This window comes from Anguilla anguilla, chromosome 15 (assembly GCF_013347855.1).
Source record: "Anguilla anguilla isolate fAngAng1 chromosome 15, fAngAng1.pri, whole genome shotgun sequence".
NCBI classification, from domain to species: domain Eukaryota; kingdom Metazoa; phylum Chordata; class Actinopteri; order Anguilliformes; family Anguillidae; genus Anguilla; species Anguilla anguilla.
Window position 1 is genome coordinate 8282720 of NC_049215.1, and position 17281 is coordinate 8300000.

Sequence of the window (17281 nt, forward strand, 5' to 3'; positions counted from 1 at the left end):
TATTAGCCTTTTAATTTTCTCTAATGCTACTGTTGGTTATTACTTTTTTAGCCTGCTTTTTCCGATAACGAAAACGCGCAGAAGCTCTCCGCTTTTCTCTGCTCCGGTATATCCGGATGTAACGCAAAGAGCGAGCTCGCGTGTTCGTTCCTTCAGGCGACCGTACGTTTTAGTCCAGCATTTCGGATCTTGTAGATACGAGCCTCCCGGCACAGCGACAGGAGAAAATAACGTTCGTTCCTTTTCTAAAGGTTATTTATAGCCGCCTCCCAGATGTGGAATTCCTATTTACGGAAGTGCGGGCTTTCTCCCTCTGTCTCCAATTTCCTGTTTCTCCGGCATTGCTCGGCCGCGAGGAACAGCAAGATGAAACGTCTTTCCGTGACTTTGTCCACAGCTGAGGGGTGGGGGGAGGGGCGGGCACTGTTGTCGGGCCATAATACAGTCTTTAATAATGTGCATTATCCACTTTGAAGTTGCTGGGTTTTCTACACTCGGTTAAGATGAAGATGTGGTTTGTAAAGCGTGGTTTGGTGCGCTGTTCTTAGGCTGTGATTCATCACTGAATGGAGAGCAGTGGGTCAGTGTGCATTAATTTGTTTCTGCCCTTGGTGCCCAATAGCGGAGCAGTTTGGGTTTTGAAGTATCTGCCGCAATATAATACAATAAAGACTCAAGCAGCTTAACAGGGACAGGGAATGCGGAATCTGATTAACCAATTAATAATGCTTTAATGGGTATTTTCCCTCTGGTGTTGTGTAGCTCTCTGAAACATTATTAATCAGTCTCATAAATCTTCCCCGACAGGAACATGCCCCTCCTTTGGACTATCGTGCCCTGTTTGTTAGTGGTGACATCCGATGATCAGTTTTTTAGTTTTTATTTTATTGTTAGATTTTTTTAACTTGCATTTTTTTTTTTTTTTTGGAGTGCAGAAGCTGGGCCTTACTGTTAAAATGATGTAGCAAACTCTACTCTCTCACTCTACCCAGCAAACTCCAGATGACTGATTGGTCGATTGACCAGTGACTGATTTGCAATGTGTGCCTCATGGTTTTCTGTTTGTTCTTTATTGCGGCCAATGGGAATCTGCAGATGCTCTGATAGATGATGACATGCAAGGTGACCACCACGCCCCTCCCCCACCTGCCACCGATTCACTAGTGTGTGTGTGTGTGTGTGTGTGTGTCTGTGTGCTTGTGCGAGAGCTTGTGCGAGTGCGCGCGTGCAGGAGCGTGTGCATGTGTGTGCGAGTATGAGTGCGCGTGCGTGTGTGTGCGAGTGCGAGAGCGTGTGTGTGTGTCTCCCATGGTCAGTTTAACTGCAAACAAGCATTAATCTGACATCCTGGATGAAGCCTCTGCCCTTCCCTGACACTGTCCCCCAACCCTGCAGCAAAAACAGAGCCGCACTGCCCTGCTGTGTGAGTGTGTGTGTGAGAAAGTGAGTGAGTGAGTGAGTGAGTGAGTGAGTGAGTGAGTGAGTGAGTGAGTGAGTGAGTGAGTGAGTGAGTGAGTGAGTGAGTGAGTGAGTGAGTGAGTGAGTGAGTGAGTGAGTGAGTGAGTGAGTGAGTGAGTGAGTGAGTGAGTGAGTGAGTGAGTGAGTGAGTGTTTGCATGGAGCTTGAAGAGTTTCATAAGACATGTCTGAATGCATTTTCCCCTCATGTCTTGTTGGAAGTGACCTTTATTCATGCTTTAGTTGCAGACTGTTTTCCCTGGTGAATCCACGCTCCTCATTTCCATCAAAAAAGAACAAACAGCAATTGCATGATTAATGGGGAAAAAACGCCAAAGCCTTGTTCTCTGTTGTGTATAAACAAAGTCATCCGCGACATGATTCCATCTGTTTCTGTGACTGAAGAATTTGCCCATTATTGGTTATTTTTCTGGGGAATCCCCAGGGTCCTAGCGCCACAAGCTCGGCTCTCCTCATTTCCTGTCTGTGTATCCTCCATGTACATTCAGTCTCTGGCGCTGGAAGCTTCTGGAAGTGCGGGGCGAGCTGGCCCCGGCTGCCTGTTTGCGATTATGGCTTTCCCAAACCGAGCCGCCCAGCCAGCGGAACCCAGCGGAGTACGTGCTTCGTAGCTGAAGGTTATGGGCTGTGCGCTTTGATTGCAGCCCTGGGTTTTTCCTGTCAGCGTTTGCCTCTGTGAGTGAGTTGTAGCCCACTGGGGTGGGGGGGTGGAGGGGTGGAGGGGGGGGGGGGGGGTAGTTGAAATTGCGCTAATTAAATCATTGATTTATTCTGGATTTCTTGCTGCGGGTCACAAGTCTTGCCCCCCCCCCATCCCCGATACTGTTGCAGGGACGGCCTTTTCTGTTCAAGGTTTCCGAGAGCAGCCCCCCCCCCACCCCCCTTCTGTAATGAGCAGAAGGCCCCGCCCTTGTGGCCGTGAGACTCAGAGCAGCGTTGGGGCGCGTTCCCCTGACCGGCCGGTTCGAAAACGCGTCCGCTTCCGCTGAGCTAAAACAGCGGCGGGAAGAGCCGCTCGCCCGCGGTCCTGGAGTACCAAACCTCCCGACTGCCCTCACGCGAGCGGGGGAGCCCACTCGCCGAACTTCGGCTAACCGCGGCCTGTACGGAACCCGACTCCCAGCGCTGGCGCTTTCAAGAGGGCTCAGAGGTCACCTGTGTTCCGACTGCACAGCGGCGGCCGTTGCCATAGCAGCGCACGGAGCACATTTTTTTTTTTACAATTATTCGTTATCTACAGAACCAGCTCTCTCACTCACGACGCCCCCCCCCCCCATCCCCCCCCCCCCCCATCCCCCCCCCCCCCCCCGCCCCCCAATCATTCGCGCCGTTCGTTAAATCTCGGGAACCGTGTACGTGTCCCGTTTGTCCGAGAAACCGGCCGGCCGCGTGTTTCTGAGTGCCGCTTAGCAGATCGCCTGGCCTCCCAACGCCAGCGCTCGGCGTTAATGATCACCTTCGCTGCCGGGGGAGAGGCCGCGCGCGCGGTTAGCCAGGGCCGGGGTTACGGCTGTAAGTGGAGCCGGGGGGGGGAGGGGGGGGGGAAAGAAAAGAAACATAACTCCGCTGCCTTCATCTGATTGGCAGACCGTTTCATTGCTTTTTTCTTTTTTTTTTCCCCTCTTCCCAGAGACAATACGCAGCTGCGTTTCAGGCTGAGTGTGCAGAATTTCTGCGTGGAAAAAAAAAAGAGAAACCGCTTTGGCAGGCAGATTGCATTCTATAGCTTAAAAAAAAAAAAGGAGAAAAGGGAAAATACACGGAGTGGGAGCGCGGTTCTGAATGTGCACGGACAAGCCCACCGCTGCGAGGCTCCTCCCCTTCCCGGCAGCCTGTTGTGGGAACGGCCGCTCGCATCACGTCCTCCCAACGCTCTGGAATATTCCGCCAGGGCTGCCGTCGTCCTCTTCCTCTGCTCATGCAACCGGAATCTAAGGGTATAAAGTGAATCTAGTGCACATGCTCCCTGGAGCATTGTCTAAGAGAAAATACGTCACCGTTCGTTGTAAGTTGGAGGGAAATGCTCTCGGCTAAACAGTTTGCGAAATGTTTCCTTTATAATTTATTGACGGTCCCCACTAGTTTGTTAATTTAGTGTAAAGAGGACAAGTTAACTGTCATTTTAAATAAAATGCGCTGGCTTCTTTTAGCCCTGTGACTGACTGTGTGGGCTGCAGTGTGTACACAGTGCTCGTGTGCCTGCCTGTCCTGTCCCCTAAAGACAGAGAACAGAGCGGGTGTCCACAGGCTGCTGTAAACCTAATTTACGGTCCGGATGGCACGGGGACGGGGGGCGGGGCCGGAAGCACGTTACACAAACGCACACAAAGCCTTTATTGCGCCGACTGTGCCGTTTCTCACCGCGGCCCTAGGCCTCGCGCGCTCCGCCGACCCGTAACCGGGGAAACGCCGCCCGCCGCCCGAGGGACTGCGACTCCGCTCCCGGGTGTGAAGCGGGGTGTGAGCTCTCTCACGCGGGCGCGAGGTCGCTTTGAACCCCCCGCCCGCACGGCAACCGCACGGCAACGGCGGGCCGGAGCGAAGCGGCGTCCGGACTACGCGAGCGGCGGCGGCGGCGCTAACGACCGTCCCTTCCTGTCGGCCTGATGGGCGCGCCGACAGCTGCGGGGACCCGCGGCGCAACATCTGGAGCGGGTCGGAGACGCCGTCCGTCCAGGAGACGGGCGTGGGTACGAATCGTTTCATTTTCCGTCCGTTCCCCTTTCTGTGGTGAGAAAGCGTACCGCTGCGTCTCTCTCACTCCTGCAGAGGCACACGAGCCCTGTGTGTGCACTGCGGCCCACACAGCCAATCACAGGGCTGAAAGAAGCCAGCGTACAGTTTAGAAAAGGGAGCATGTTGTTTAAAATGAGTCAACCTGAAATCGTTCTCTTTACACACAATTAACCAACTACTGGGGACTGTTAATAAATTATAAAGGAATAATTTTGCAGTGACGCACTGAGGGCAAGACCCTCATTTTCAACGGTGCCCAGTTACAAGGGCGCATGATAATAAAACAAGTAATCGAACAATATAAAATAGAATACTAATAAAAGTTTGCCAAGCAATAAATAAATCACTTCAAAGCGACTGCAGTCAAATTTTTTACAAGATATAAAAGGAACGGCTGTAATGCTCTGGGAGCTGAATGAGGCCAGGCGGCGTCTCCCCCCCTCCTGCTCCAGACACACTCACATCCTGCCCCGCGCTGGGGCTTGTCCCGCCCCCCCCCCCCCCCCCCTCCTCCCCCCCCCGGCCCCGCGTCCGCCGTTTCGCAAGAGCCGTGCGTGTGCGAACTCCCCCCCCGGCCGAGGCGTGTCCTCCGCCCCTCTAAACCGCCGCTTTCTCTTTCGCTCCCTCTTTTTTTTATCGCCCGCGGCGGGACCGCGTCGGGGACGGGACCGGCGTGCGGCCGAGGGGGGAGGCGCAGTCGGGACGCCAGCGCGCTGAGGGGAGCCGGCTCTGCTAGCGTAGCTGGAGCTGAGGGCGCTTTGACTGGAGGGAAGAGCGGCTTTAATGTACTGTAACGCTACACAGGACTGGAAATGAGGCCTGCATTCGCTTCAATTAAGTCTTTTTAGCAGAGAGATTTTTTTTTTTTTTTGGTTGTATTTTTATTTTTTTTCCCCTGAAGATCTGCGCCATTGCTGTTGCTCCATGTAGAGAGTGGACTCCAGTGGACAGTGCTGTTGTTCTGTGGTACCGCACGCTATTGTGCGGTCGGGGGTTTGGGGCCCGGGTCCTCTCTCGGTACCGCCCCGCTGACGCTCCCCCCTGTCGTCTCCAGGGCTCCGGAGCTCCTACGCCAGCCAGCACAGCCAGCTGAGGTCGGCCATGTCGCCCGACCGCCACATCACGCCCATCTACGAGGACGGGACCTTCCACGGCGCCCTCTACCACAGCCCCAACCACGGGGCGGTGGAGCTCAACCACAGCAACCAGAGCGCCCTCTACAGGTCCGCGTCAGGTAGGCAGCGCGCCGACCGCCATCTCCTGACTGGTCAACAGGCTAATGAACCTCAGCTCAGCACACTACACCAGGAGGTTAGACGTGCAATCACCCGGTTAAGACCATTCTGGGTTTGTAACTGCTCACAACGGCCAGGTTCTGAAGTAGACCGTGAGCTGTGTTTTCAGATGGGCAGCTACCATTGTGCTACTGAGCAAGATTCATGACCTGAATTTCCTCACTGTGCATTATCCATTAGCAATATCCTACTTTGTTAATGGAGAATGCACAGTCATGTCTAGCGAATATATGTTGCCTTGGTTGAAGGCATCAGGTTAAATGATGGCGTAATGGTGATGGAGGTGAGCAGTGGGCCAGTGAAAGTGGCTGTGTGGTGTTTAAATGGTTCAGAGTTCGTCGGATGATTCCTGACTGCTCTTTCTGTCTGTCACACACGTCTAGAGAGCATTCTGTCTCACTGTCAGAGGCGTGTGTTCACTAACGGTGTGTCTTTCAGTGTGACTGTGCCAACCTCGAGCTCTAGATGCGTTCGCTTACCACATTAAATACACTTCTGCTTTTTTTTAAAAAGTCAGTCTGCCAAAACTTGTCCGTTGTCCTTTGTCAAAGTTAAGTGACAAAAAGTCTTTTGAAGTCAAAACAGTTTTCTTTATGAACAGTTTGTATTGGTGATTATGGACATCACGGGACGGTGTTTTTTTGGGTAAACATGTTAGCGGTGTGATGAGGTTCAGGATGAATGTAGATGTGAACACTTCGCCCGGCCTGCGTACGGGCGCTCTGGTCCTAGCGCCGGCGGGTGCCAGCTCAGCTGCCCGTCTGCCCCCCCCCCCCCCCGTCTGGAGAGAGGGCGCGCTGGAGACGGCCGGTTCGACCCGGTTTGGCCCGGTCCCCTCTGTCCGCGGCCGGACAAAAGAAACCCATTACCCCCGAGGTCCCGGCGACAGGGAGCTGAGGGAGATTGACGTGCCGGCGTTGCCGGGGAAACGGTTTCGGGACACCTGCGGCTTCTTTTTTTTTTAGCATTCCGCCCGCGTGCCCCCCCCCCCCCCCCCCCGCCTCCCGCGCTCGCTCCCGCTCCGTCCCGTCTCCTCCCCCAGACGGCACCTCGAACCCGGGATCCTCCGCCCGCGATAAGCCTGGCAATAAATTACAGCCTTACCCAGAGCAGCCCTCGCAGATAAGCACCCATCAGGTGTTTATGCAGCATTATAGAGAGAGGGAGAGGGAGAGAGAGGGAGGGAGGGAGGGAGGGAGGGAGAGAGGGAGAGACAGAGGGAGAGGGAGAGAGAAAGAGAGAGAGTTTTAGAGTCCTTACAAAAATCTACTTCATTTTTTTAAAAAAATAATTAAAAAAAAAAAATCCAATTTGATCCTTGAGCACTTTTTTTGTCGTGCCGTGGAATTAAATTAAATGACTTCTTTTTCCTGGCACAGTTTTCTACCATTCTTTATTTAGACATTTTGGTTATTTTCTTTGTCGAAGCATGTGCCTTTGTCGTGTTAAATGGAAATGTCAATTTTTTTTTCTTTCTTTTGAAGAGCAATGGGCGTCGAATGCAGATTTTTATCCAGGGAAATGAAGCATGGGGTTAGACTGGAGCACAGCTGCATTCTACACAGGGTCTATAAAGAGAGATTACTGCTGGGCTGAGGGGATGGGGGGTGCGGGGGGGGGGAATACCACTCTTCTGTATTTGGAAGCCATTTTGATTCATTTCAAATCCTTTTATGGAGTCGTCAGCATGGTTTCACGTAGACTTCTACAAATGACGTTTTGCTAATGACTTTCCTGGAGCCTCGCTGATAATTAAATAATTGCTTTGGTAGCGTTTGATAGATGAAAACGTAATGAAGGCAGCGGAAGCGCAACTGCGATTCGCGCCTGGTCTGGAGATAGACGTTTAACCGCGGATGTGAAATATTCAGCGTCGAGGCGAGAGGAGCACCCGTGTGAAAAATGTGATTTTTGGGATGCGGCGTCGAGTTGGCTGTCTCTGTGTGAAAACACGTCCCTGACGCCGGCCCCGCCCCCACAGCGGTCAGCAGACTGAGATTACCGCCATATCGGGCCGTCTGGACTGCGTGTTTGCTGTTGGCGCTATATGGAGCGTGTAAGTGTGTGCGCGCGCGTGTGTGTTTGACTCGTGGCGGGACTGAGGGCTCTCTGGCTCCTCCCTCTGCTCGCTCGGTGTCACTGCACGCCGCGGATGGAGGGCGCAGCGCTCCGGCGACTTCGGCTGCGGGGCGGGCGGGGCACGAGCCCAGCCGAGCCCCCACACAGCCGGGAGGGAGGCGGGCCTTAGGGGAGTTCCCCCTCTCCCAGGCCCCGCCTCCGACGGGCGGCTCGGCCCCGCCCCCCCGGAGAGCTCGGAGGACGTGTCTGCGAGCGGTGCGGCCGGTTCGCTCGGGAATCATGGGAGTTCCGCTTCGCCCGCAACATCGTTTCCAGATGGAGGGAGTTGCCTTTCAGAAGACCATGAACCTGGTTTCAAAATGGAGCTCTGCTGCTGCGTTCTCTCTCTCTACAAGACACCGCGGCCTTGAATTTCATACAGAATAATGCCCTTTGCAGTCTCCGCTCGCAAAGCGTGTTGTCAGGTTTTTAATATTCTAGTTTAATGCAGTGCATTCATGCACAATGCATAATTTACAAAGGAAAAAAAATTGCAGTGGAGAAGTTTTTTGCAGTTTTTGAGTCATTTTCTGTATGGCAGGTACTTGTGTAGATGAAGTGAAATGTTTAAACACTGGCTAAGGGGTTGTGGTTGAGAGAATATTGCACTTAATAAAATTATGTACAATTATGCCTGCACTCCCGTGACCACACCATGTGAAATCACTGTTGCTGCTATTTTATCCATGATTCTGCCCAGATACAAAAATAATTAAAAGGTTGCCTTTTAATTACTGCTTTTTACTTAAAAGTGTGAAATGTAGTCCCGACAGTGCTGCTGATTGGCCCGCTGTCTGATTACTTACAGTCTGTTGATGCTTAATTTTTAAATGGGAGAGGAGAATCTGCGGCTCTGTTTTACTGGTTTTTGTCTGTTTTCGTTTGTTTTTGAGCAGTCATGGGGAACCTGCAGCTCTGTCTTACTGAGCAGTTTTTGTCTGTTTTCATTTGTTTTTGAGCAGTCATAGGGAACCTGCAGCTCTGTCTTACTGAGCAGTTTTTGTCTGTTTCTGTTTGTTTTTGAGCAGTCATAGGGAACCTGCAGCTCTGTCTTACTGAGCAGTTTTTGTCTGTTTCTGTTTGTTTTTAAGCAGTCGTAGGGAACCTGCAGCTCTGTCTTACTGAGCAGTTTTTGTCTGTTTCTGTTTGTTTTTAAGCAGTCGTAGGGAACCTGCAGCTCTGTCTTACTGAGCAGTTTTTGTCTGTTTCTGTTTGTTTTTAAGCAGTCGTAGGGAACCTGCAGCTCTGTCTTACTGAGCAGTTTTTGTCTGTTCTTGTCTGTCTCTGAGCAGGCGTGGGAACCTGCAGCTCTGTCTTACTGAGCAGTTTTTGTCTGTTTTCGTCTGTCTCTGAGCAGGCGTGGGGAACCTGCAGCTCTGTCTTACTGAGCAGTTTTTGTCTGTTCTCGTCTGTCTCTGAGCAGGCGTGGGGAACCTGCAGCTCTGTCTTACTGAGCGGTTTTTGTCTGTTTTCGTCTGTCTCTGAGCAGGCGTGGGGAACCTGCAGCGGACGTCCAGCCAGCGCAGCGCCCTGACGTACCAAAGAGGCAACTACGCCCTGAACAACGGCGCCGCCTACGCCGACCCCTACCGCTCCACCCTCTACCGGCCGGCCGAGCCCGGCTACGCCCGGCAGCTCGTCGCCGTGGACGACGGAGCCACGCGCTCGCCCTCCATAGACAGCATCCAGAAGGACCCCAGGTAACCCCCCCCCCCACCTCCTCCTACTGTCCCCCGAGGTCACCCCAGGCCACGCATGGAGAGGGAGAGGCCATTTGGGGCCTCAGGGCCAGGATAGACATACTGTAGTCCTGGAGATAGTCTCTCGACAGCAGGCAGGATTATGAGTGTAGACAGGCCGAGTCAAGTGTCTGCTGTATTACTGCTTCATAAGGAGCCAGGATTGCCCATTTAGCAGCCAATTGAAATCTCTGGTCTTCAAATAAAACCTCTTTTTGTGTCCATGAGCCATTTTGAAAGCCGAAGGTAACCAAGCCTGTTCTCCACAGACCCTTAAACTTTAAAACCTGCTGCCAAGGAACATCGGAACTGCACAAACAGTATCTGCTTTTAAATCCCTTTTTTTTTTTTTTAAAGAAGTACCATGTTTCACTGCTGTTTTGCTCTTGTTCTTATCTGTGATAACCTGTGCTTGCTGTTGTCCTGTATTTGTATCACTTTGGGCGACCTTTAGCAGACCGTATGTTTAACCTGCCCGGTGACACTTTTATTCATTGTTCCTGTTTTCTGTTGTTTGGAAAGCGCGTTGAGCGTAACGCACGAAGGGCCCCCCTGTAAACAGAGGTTATTGTTCGGAGATCCGCTCCTTAAGCCAAAAGGAAATGAGCGCGGTCCCTCGCGGACTCCGCTAACGCTCGGCTAACGAGCTCCGCTCCAGCTGCGCCCGGACCTCCTGGCTTTGTCTAGACCAGGGGGCTCTCGAGCTCCAGTCCTGGCGGGGCCAGGGTTTGGCGTGTTCCCGCATCCGAGTGCTTAGTTTACGATTGGGTAGTTCATCGATTGGGTAGAGTCTGCACACCTCGTTCCTAAGGCCCGAACTGGCTGCACAATGAATGGAAATCGGAGAAACCAGCAGAGACCGGAACCATTCCGGATCTGAGTGTGAGATCCCCGAGCCAGACGGTGGTTTTGGGAGAACGCTCATCGAGCGCTTGGAACCGCTCCGAGGCAGGAGCACGGCGAGCGACGTGCCGTTAGGCGTGCGGAGGCGCAGGGGGAGACGAGTCGCACCGCACAGGCCGCGCCCGGCCCGCGGATCTGTGAAATGAGACCGCACTGGGCATCGATCGGGGCAGCGAGGGCTCGGAGCACGTTTCAGATTAAAATAAATTTCATACCTGCCGCTGGAACTAGACCGGCGACGGCAGTTCTGCCTCACACAGCAAGGTGTGCAAGGCGTATAATTCCTTTGGAAAATGGCACCCTGTTCATCGTGTTTAGCGCTTGGGTTGTTCGGCGTGGAACGGCGTGCGATCCTGAGCGTGCAAGGCGATAATTCGTCCAGCGCGGACGAAAACAAGCCATTACCCCCCAACCAGAAAGACTCGCGCGGCTCCTGTGAGAGTCTGTTTGTGGGAGCTTGCCCGCCCCCCCCCCCCCCCCCACCCCCGGCGTGTTTGCTGATGCGGAGCTGTGCTTCTCTGTGCTTCTCTCCTGCAGGGAGTTTGCGTGGCGGGACCCGGAGCTGCCCGAGGTGATCCACATGCTGCAGCACCAGTTCCCCTCGGTGCAGGCCAACGCCGCCGCCTACCTGCAGCACCTCTGCTTCGGGGACAACCGCGTCAAGGCCGAGGTACCGTCCGCTACCCAGAGTGCAGAGGGCCGGGGGGTCGCTGGGGCGTGAAGCCCGCTGGCTTTGGTTTGACGCGGCTGGGGGGGGGGGGGTCCAGTGCCTCAGCGGGGGGGGGGGGCTGCAGCTGTCGGTGGGGCTGTTTTTCTGGAGAACAGCAGAGCTGTTAGTTTCTCTGAGACGCAGTGGGAGCTCTGCGTCACACACAGAGACTACTGAGTGCTGAGAGCATCTCTCTCACACACACACACACACATACTGTTCACAAATGCGCACACACATACACAAGCACAGGCAGGCACACACACACAAGCACACAAGCACAGACGGGTGCACGCACACACACAAACACACACACACACACTCACGTCATATAAAAGGGTTCAGAGAAAAACACTGATCAGGCTACTTCAGGCACATATTGGCTCTTTGAGGGAAAAGCTGGCTGGAATGAACTCAGTCGCCTGTCTTATTGAGCGATTACTCATGAACACCACCAAACGTGTCAGAGAAGGCCGGCCTGATGGAGCCTGATGATACCCCACCCTAACAGCACACTGCCCCAACAGTACCCCACCCTAACAGCACACCGCCCCAACAGTACCCCACCCTAACAGTACACCGCCAAAACACCGAGGGAAGGACCGGTGTGCGGTCGTGTTGGCAGCAGTGCTCAGCGCGCTGTATAAATGAAGAAAGGTGTTTATTTTTCACAGCCAAGCTATGAAACGATGTGGCGTGAAGTGATCAGGACAATTCTGCCATTTTGAAAAACCCAATCGTTCATTCATTCATTCATTCTGTCTACTGTCAAGTATACTGTGAAGTATTTTCTTCAAATGAGGGAATTCATTTTCTCAGCTCTGAGCCTTCGTGAACAAAAGGAGAGAGAAAGTCTGTACCAGACCCCTCGGCCCGTTAGAGTGTAATTCTGGAGCAGAGTGAGTTACACGGTTAGATTATGTGTTCTGTTTTAATGGGTGGATAGCACACAATACACAGCGGCTTCTCTCTGTGAATTTCACGAGCATCACTGACAGTATTGCACCTGCAGTATAACGTCCAGATCAAACACTGGGGCCGGACTGCGTGGGACGATCCGTAGACCAGCTGGCTCTGAACCCTAATATAAATACCCTGTGTGGCCAGGGGTTCGATTCTGACGATCCTCTCACGACCGGCGATCCTTTCTGCTCTCCCGGCGTCCGGATAAAGAGGAGAAATACAAACCGTCCGCTCTCCGTCCGAGGAGGAGAGAAAGACGCCCTTCTGACCTCTGACCTTTGCCCTTTGGCCTGCAGGTGTGTCATCTCGGGGGGATCAAGCACCTGGTGGACCTGCTGGATCACAAGGTGGTGGAGGTGCAGCGCAACGCGTGCGGGGCCCTGCGGAACCTGGTGTACGGGAAGGCCACGGACGACAACAAGGTGGCGGTGCGCAACGCCGGCGGCGTCCCCGCCCTGCTGCGGCTGCTGAGGAAGACCGCCGACGCCGAAGTGCGGGAGCTGGTCACCGGTACGCGCGCCTGTCACGCCCAGCTCTCATTGGACAGGGCGTTCCTTTCCCCTCCCATCTCCACTCTCCAGTCCTCCCTTCTGTTTTTGCCCCTTCCCCTCAAAGCTACCCCCACTGTGCTTGTGTTAAGACCCTCCCCTCTGCTATGCCCCTCTGCCCTGTGCTATGCTCCTCCCCTTGGTGATAAGCCCCTCCCCTATGTGCTGTGTTCCTCCCCTATGAAACCATCTCCTGTGTTATTGCCCCTCCCTATGTGTTAAGCCCCTCCCCTATGTGCTATGCCCCTCCCCTCTGTGTTAAGCCCCTCCCCTATGTGCTATGCTCCTCCCCTATGAGCCCCTTTCCTCTGTGCTATGCCCCTCCCCTCTGTGTTAAGCCCCTCCCCTATATGCTATGCTCCTCCCCTCTGAGCCCCCTCCCTCTGTACTCTTCCCCTCCCGTATAGGACCCTGTCCTCCCTTCAGTGCTGTGGCTCTCTGCAGTCTGGCTGCTGTGTTCCGAGAGGCTTGTATTTTAGAGTGCAGTAACCTCCCTGGCCCGTGTCCCAAAATGGCACCCGCCAGCGCACGGGCGCTAGCCGAGGGAGATGGGGAAACGCAGCGGCGAGGCCGCTGAATTATTAAGCACCGCCGGGGCGGAGACGGACGCTGGCCGGCAACCCCGCCCACGCAACCATCCCGCAGTGCGGAGGCGGGTCCTGAGGTGCAGCGGTCCCGTCCGCCACCGTGCGGGGGTGGGGGTAGGGGGGGTGGGTGCTCGCTGTCCGGAAACCGCTCCTCACGCTCCTGACAGGGGCGTGGCACAGCGCTCCCTATCCTGCCTCTCAGAGCTCCCTGGTGACTCACCGTCCTGCCTTTAAAAGGGTCCGGTTCCTGCTGCACCGTAGAGCTCCTCCTGTTGATAAGAAAGGTCTGTGGGTGCTTTAAGGTGGGCTGGGTGTGTGGGGGGGCGGGGGGGGGGGAGGGTTCATTAAGCAGACGGGGCTGTGTAGCTCCTGGGCAGCAGAATCAGAGTCGGTGCAGCTGTGCAGCTCACTGAAGCTCAGTCAGCCTGGAGTCCTGTTCTCCCCTCAGATGACAAAGAGTGAAATCCGTGAGCGCTTTGCACAGAACCGCTACTTCTGACTGCCTCGCTTTTTTCGGGCCCGTCCGGCGTGCCAGCGGAATGCGATTCTGAAGCCCTTTCTGGGCGGGGCCCGCTCCGAAAGCGACCTCCAGCCCTCCCCCAGCTATCGGGAGAGCGCGATTGCACAACTTCCTGTGAGTCGGACGGGGGGGAAAAACACTCACAGGAAGAGGGCTTGGCTCCGGTCAAAGTCCCGCTGCGAGGCGGGGGAGGGGGCGGGGCCTCGGTGAGTCACTGTACTGAGCGCGCTCGGTGTAGCGCCACACTCCCGTCAACACAGAATACGCCGCCGGACCGACAGAGCTGCCTCATGGAGGAAGAGACAGCACATACACACCCTTACAAAACATGCCCCAAACTACACTAACATTTCAGCAGACTGCCTCCACTTGACCTCTTAAAAGCTTATCAACCCTTTTTAGGTGTGAGATCACAAGCATGTGATCAGAATGTTCTTAACCGAACATTCCAATGCTGATGTCACAATCGCTACTGCTAATCGAAAGCAGTGGAGTTCTAGAACACTGACTTAGAATTTTGAAAATGAAAACATTCTAAAAAAAAGACCTACTCTTCAAAGGATTAATCAATGCTGACTTGTTTTGTTATGGAGAACGGCACTTGGGACCCTGAGCAATTTTTGGACGCCCTTAACAGAAGGGTGAGCGGTCACACAAACAGCTCGGGTGAGCAGCTTGCGCTACACTCGCCGTGCCTGAATCATCACAGGGGGAGAGTTACTGCCGTCTCTCCGTCTATCAGACAGAAGGACTCTGAGAAATAACATGCCCTGAAGGAATGGCTGAAATGTCCCGGGTGTGTGTGCGCTGAGAGATGAAAGCTATGCTAGGTTGCAGGGGCTTGTTAATTGAATCTACTGAGCAGGGGCAGAGAAGAGGTATTCAGTTGAGAAGAGGGATTCAGTTGAGAAGAGGGATTCAGTTGAGGAGGGGATTCAGTTGAGAAGAGGGATTCAGTTGAGAAGAGGGATTCAGTTGAGAAGAGGGATTCAGTTGAGGAGGGGATTCAGTTGAGAAGAGGGATTCAGTTGAGGAGGGGATTCAGTTGAGAAGAGGGATTCAGTTGAGGAGGGGATTCAGTTGAGAAGAGGGATTCAGTTGAGAAGAGGGATTCAGTTGAGGAGGGGATTCAGTTGAGAAGAGGGATTCAGTTGAGAAGAGGGATTCAGTTGAGGAGGGGATTCAGTTGAGAAGAGGGATTCAGTTGAGGAGGGGATTCAGTTGAGAAGATTCGGTTGCTGATGAAGTGGGTTCCTTGTGATTTAGGGAATCGCCCCATAGCGTGAGGGTCATGTGGGGGCGTGAGGCGGGGCCTGGCTCTCTCAGCAGCTGCTGCGTTGTTTTCCCTCCTATGGAGGTCTGACAGATCAAAGACCACAGCCGCTCCCAAATATGGACACCCCTGCCCCCGTGCCACCTGTCCCAAACAGAGCACCCCGACCGTCAGAGGGCTGTGTACACACCCGTCCCGTCAGAGAACGCGCTGTTCGGACGTGACCCCTGTGGCAGGAAGTAGTTTTGCAATAAACGACCTGCAAAAACATGCCCTGTGTTGAGCTGGGATTGCGTTGGCACGTGTCTGTCTGTGCAGGTCCTTGTGTGTGTGTGTGTGCGCGCGTGTGTGTGTGTTCTGGTAAATGGTAAATGGACTGCATTTATATAGCGCTTTTATCCAAAGCGCTTTACAATTGATGCCTCGCATTCACCAGAGCAGTTAGGGGTTAGGTGTCTTGCTCAGGGACACTTCGGCACGCCCAGAGCGGGGATCGAACCGGCAACCCTCCGACTGCCAGACAACCGCTCTTACCTCCTGAGCTATGTCGCCGCCTTCTCTGTGTGAGTGCGCGCGTGTATTCTGTGCGTGTGTGCTTGTGTGGTGTATGTGCCTATGCGTGTAAGGGTGCGTGTGTGCTTGTGTGGTGTACGTGCCTGTGCGTGTAAGGGCGCGTGTGTGCGTTTCCATGGTGCACAGCTGTAGTCACACACGATCCATCCATCCATTGTTAGCGGCGCCTCTGTCACACGGGTAAAGCAGCAGCGGCGGCGCTGCCCGTGAGCTAGCGGGCGACGCTCGGACGTCTCCCCGACGTGCCGGGATGAATCACGCTCAGAATCATTCTGCGTGAGCGTCCCAGCCTCTGCGTGAGCGTCCAAACCTCGGTGCACATGGAGAGCTCCTGAAATATCCTATCCCTAACCCCCCCTCCCCGTAACAGAAAAAGACGGAGTTAGGGATCTATATGGGAGATTTTTTGGGTTCTGTGTGTGGGGCGGTGATTGGGGTACGGGGAAGGCGTCAGCGCCATCGTGCCTTGGACTACTCTAAATCCGCTAAACCCGTTTTTTTTTACCTGAATTTTTTCCGCACTATTTAAGAACTATCCTCTATTTCAGTCCTTTCTGTCTCAGTTCACTGGGTTTTAGGGTTAATTTAAATGGATCTGAGTTCTGTTTTTGGAGATGGGGGATTGCATTTGGTTTCTGAAAATGGTCCCTGGAAAGGGCATGGAAAGAGCTATGTTTTGCACGCTGCAAATGTAGCCAGCTTAAAATATATATGAGTGCTGTTAGTAGCTGTTAGTGGTGGTGGCTTGATTTTACCAGTTGTCAGTGCCGTTGAATGATGAATCTCTGTCCGGTAACAGATGTAGAAGCATGCATTATGGTGAGTGCACGGACGCGTTTGATTGGATGAGATGGGGAGGTCCGCCCACTTGTTCCCACCAGGCTGCCCCTGTGTGACGTGTGTTTATAATGCTTGGGTTTTACTGCACTTAAGCCTGCAGTGCTTTCCCCACCGCCTAGTGTTCATGGCAGGGGTCTGTGTATATGTACACACACACACACACACACACACACACACATATGCACACACACATACATGCACATATGCACACACACACACACACACACACACAAATGCACACACACATATATGCACACACACACACACACACACACATACATGCACATATGCACACACACACACATGCACATGCACACACACGCACTCACAGAAAGTGCACACACTCACAGAATGTACACATGCACAGACACACACACACACACACACACAAAGTGCACACACTCACAGAATGTACACACGCACAGACACACTCACATAAAGTGTACACATGCCCAGACACAGAGGCACACATACACACACACAGAAAGTACATCCACACCCAGAAAGTACACAGCCTGTAAGTAGGAATCTCCAGCCAACCAAAAGCACTATAACTCCTCCCCCCTGGGTCTCAGTGATGATGTAATGTGCAGGGAGAAGCTCCTCAGTGCAGCAGGCTCTGGATAACCAGCTCACTGAGGATTTCACCACGTGCATTATGGGAAAGGTCTTTACATGGATCAGCTCCCCTGTACCTGCAGGAGCTCATCGGCACATCCAGGCCAAATTTAAGTCTTACTATAAAGGCTCTAGTGTGTAGAGCAGGAGTGTAGTACTCTCTCCTCAAGCTGATTCCTCTGGAGTAAGAGAGCTGTAGTATACTACTCTCTCCTCAAGTTGATTCTTCTGGAGTAAGAGAGCTGTAGTATACTACTCTCTCCTCAAGCTGATTCCTCTGGAGTAAGAGAGTTGTAGTATACTACTCTCTCCTCAAGCTGATTCCTATGGAGTAAGAGAGCTGTAGTATACTACTCTCTCCTCAAGCTGATTCCTATGGAG

At 53.5% G+C, this 17281-nt stretch overlaps 1 protein-coding gene across 6 annotated transcripts in view; it reads left to right on the forward strand.

Moving 5' to 3' along the window:
- The window catches only part of LOC118213900 (plakophilin-4-like), an 84866-nt gene that overhangs the window by 52442 nt on the left and 15143 nt on the right, over window positions 1-17281 (forward strand). For 4 of the 6 annotated variants that reach the window (XM_035393121.1, XM_035393120.1, XM_035393125.1 and 1 more), the window contains 5 exons: window positions 1096-1122; window positions 5269-5448; window positions 9117-9327; window positions 10807-10939; window positions 12238-12451. In XM_035393121.1, coding sequence (XP_035249012.1) covers window positions 1096-1122; window positions 5269-5448; window positions 9117-9327; window positions 10807-10939; window positions 12238-12451 — 765 coding nt within the window. The remainder of the gene's footprint in view (window positions 1-1095; window positions 1123-5268; window positions 5449-9116; window positions 9328-10806; window positions 10940-12237; window positions 12452-17281) is intronic. The other 2 variants (XM_035393122.1, XM_035393123.1) reach the window with 1 other exon arrangement.